The sequence below is a fragment of the Bison bison genome, unplaced genomic scaffold (genome assembly GCF_000754665.1).
Source record: "Bison bison bison isolate TAMUID 2011002044 unplaced genomic scaffold, Bison_UMD1.0 scf7180017864270, whole genome shotgun sequence".
Taxonomy (NCBI): Eukaryota; Metazoa; Chordata; class Mammalia; order Artiodactyla; family Bovidae; genus Bison; species Bison bison.
Window position 1 is genome coordinate 5676447 of NW_011494842.1, and position 2176 is coordinate 5678622.

The 2176-nt window shown below is 54.5% G+C and overlaps 1 protein-coding gene across 2 annotated transcripts in view; it reads right to left on the reverse strand.

Moving 5' to 3' along the window:
- CUTA (cutA divalent cation tolerance homolog (E. coli)) overlaps nucleotides 1-262 on the reverse strand; it is a 1704-nt gene extending 1442 nt beyond the window's left edge. Inside the window, exons 1-2 of one of the 2 annotated variants that reach the window (XM_010848603.1) lie at nucleotides 169-247; nucleotides 36-87 (exon numbers count right to left, since the gene is read on the reverse strand). In XM_010848603.1, coding sequence (XP_010846905.1) covers nucleotides 36-77 — 42 coding nt within the window. In that variant the 5' untranslated portion in view covers nucleotides 78-87; nucleotides 169-247. Of the gene's footprint in view, nucleotides 1-35; nucleotides 88-168 lie in introns of both variants that reach the window. The other variant, XM_010848604.1, reaches the window with a different exon arrangement.
- Between the last annotated feature and the right edge of the window lie 1914 nt (nucleotides 263-2176).

The window sequence follows — 2176 nt, forward strand, 5'->3', positions numbered from 1 at the left end:
TGCGAGGACGGGAGGGGGCGGGGCCGGTCACTCACCCCTCCGCCGAGCAGGAATGTGGGAGCCCGCCCCCGCCTCATGCAGCCTATGCTGGGAGGAGGGTTGAATATCAGAGACCACACGTTACGCGGAGAAAGAACCCCAAAGCCAGGAAGAGCGGCCTCTTCTTACCTGGGCAGCAGCCACGTGATAAGAAAACAGCGCAGACCACGTGACAGTAGAAGCCGGACAACCCTAACCTCCAAAGCCAGCCAATCCTTGCTCCCACGTGGCCCGGTTTGTCCCGCCTCCGGGGGCGGGAGGGGCGAAGAAGGATCCAACCAATCAACACCTGGATCTGCAGACGTGCACGGAAATGGAGCGCCCATTTCCGTGTAAACCGGAAACGGCCAATTGCAGGCTGAGGCGAGCCGCAGCGGCGTTCCACTGTCACGTGAGGGGGCGGGTCGCCTCAGGCAGCGGTACCTCAATGAACTACGCGAAGAGACCAATCGCGGGGCAGCCCCGCAGGCCACATGATGAGAGCCCTAGCGCTGGGAAAGGGGGGCTGGAGACCCCGCAGAATCTATGCGTCAGGTTGTGGAGTCGGGGCTCATCCTTAAACCCCGGAATGTGCCTAGTAACAGCCCTGTTCCTGAGGCCTTAAGGAATGCCAGGGTCTTAGGAGATTGAACCTCAGGGCCGGGGTGGGGGGGGGGGGTGAAGAGAGCGCCCCCTGCCATTTTGGTTAGGACTGACAGATTCTTGAGTTGGGGAATGCACAAGTATAATCTGAGAAACCATTTGTCTCTGGTTATAGGAGGAAGTGATTAGGCAGGCAGGGCATGGCAAGACCACGGCTAGGTGGAAAGATGCATTTTAAAAGAACGGAGTAAGACCCTGTAAGTGGGATAGACAGTGATTAAAATGGGGCGCCTCAGCCTTAACTGAAGCCCCAAAACTGCAGGCAGACTTGTGAATCGATAGAGGGGGTGGGGGAGAGGAGGGTTGCAGGTTGGGGGTATGAAGAAGACACCAGGAAGTAGTGATGGTCCTTTTATCCCTTACCCCTTCCTATTTCACTCTCTGGGTCTGGTCTACCTCTCAGCCTTGGGTCTCCTTCCCTTAACCCATCCCCCTAGGAGCCAGGACCTGCCCTACATAACCTCCCTGGGGCCCAAGCACATCCTGTGACCCAAAAATGGAGGGGCCAATGAGAGGAGAAATAGGTGAGAGGAGGCAGGGAGAAAAAGGCTCTGCCACTTTCCCTACCTAGTATTCCCCCTCCTTCCTGGGTCTGGGGTCTCTGGTCTGCTGGATGGGTATAACTGGGCATTTCCCAGGCTGAGTTCTCTCATACCTACCACTCTGGGTTGGAGGTCTCCCTGAGATCTCTGTCTCTGGAGTTTGTCTCTGAGGGATCTCTATGGGGTCTTTTAGTATCCGTATCTTTTATGGGACTGAATGTCCTTGTTTTTTGTTTGCGGGGGGAGGTTTCTGGGTCTGCAATCACCCTCTCTCTGAAGTATTAAAATTTCTTTTTTATGTGTTTGGGGTCTCTGAGTTCATCTCTGGGCTAGCAGAGTGTCTCTTTTGCCCCCCACCCCGCCAACCAAGGTCTGGAGTTTCTGTGTCTTTGAGTTATCAGCCTCTGAGTCTGCAGTTTCTTTTCTCTGAGATCTAAGTCTGGGGTCTCTGATATCTCTCAGTGGGTCTGAGTTCTCAAAGACCTAATTTCAGGTCTGGATTCTTTCTGAATCTGGTCTCATCTTTTCCTTTGAGTCTAGGTCTTAGATCTCAGTCCCTGAAATCACTGTTTAAGTCTGGTGTCTTAAGATTTCTGTAGCTATGAAGAAGCTTTTTGAGACTGAATGCTCAGATTTTGACCTTTGACCCATCTGGGGGGGTGGTCTGGGGTCTGTTTTCTGAGATTGGGGCCTCTTTTCCTCTAGGCTTAGGGTTTGTGCCTCAGATTATCCCCTGCGCCACCCCCCCCACCCCCAGGTGGCAAGGTATCTTTGTGGATCTGGAGCCTCCCCATATCAGGGTCTGGGGTCTGCATCTTTAGAACCGTTCTCTTTCTGTCGGGAGAGTTTTTGAGTCGGGGTCTCTCCCTCCTTGGCTCTCACTGAGTAGGGGTGGGGGCTGCAGGGACTCTCTCTCCTCCTCCTCCTGCTCTCCTCTCGCTCGCTCCCCCGCC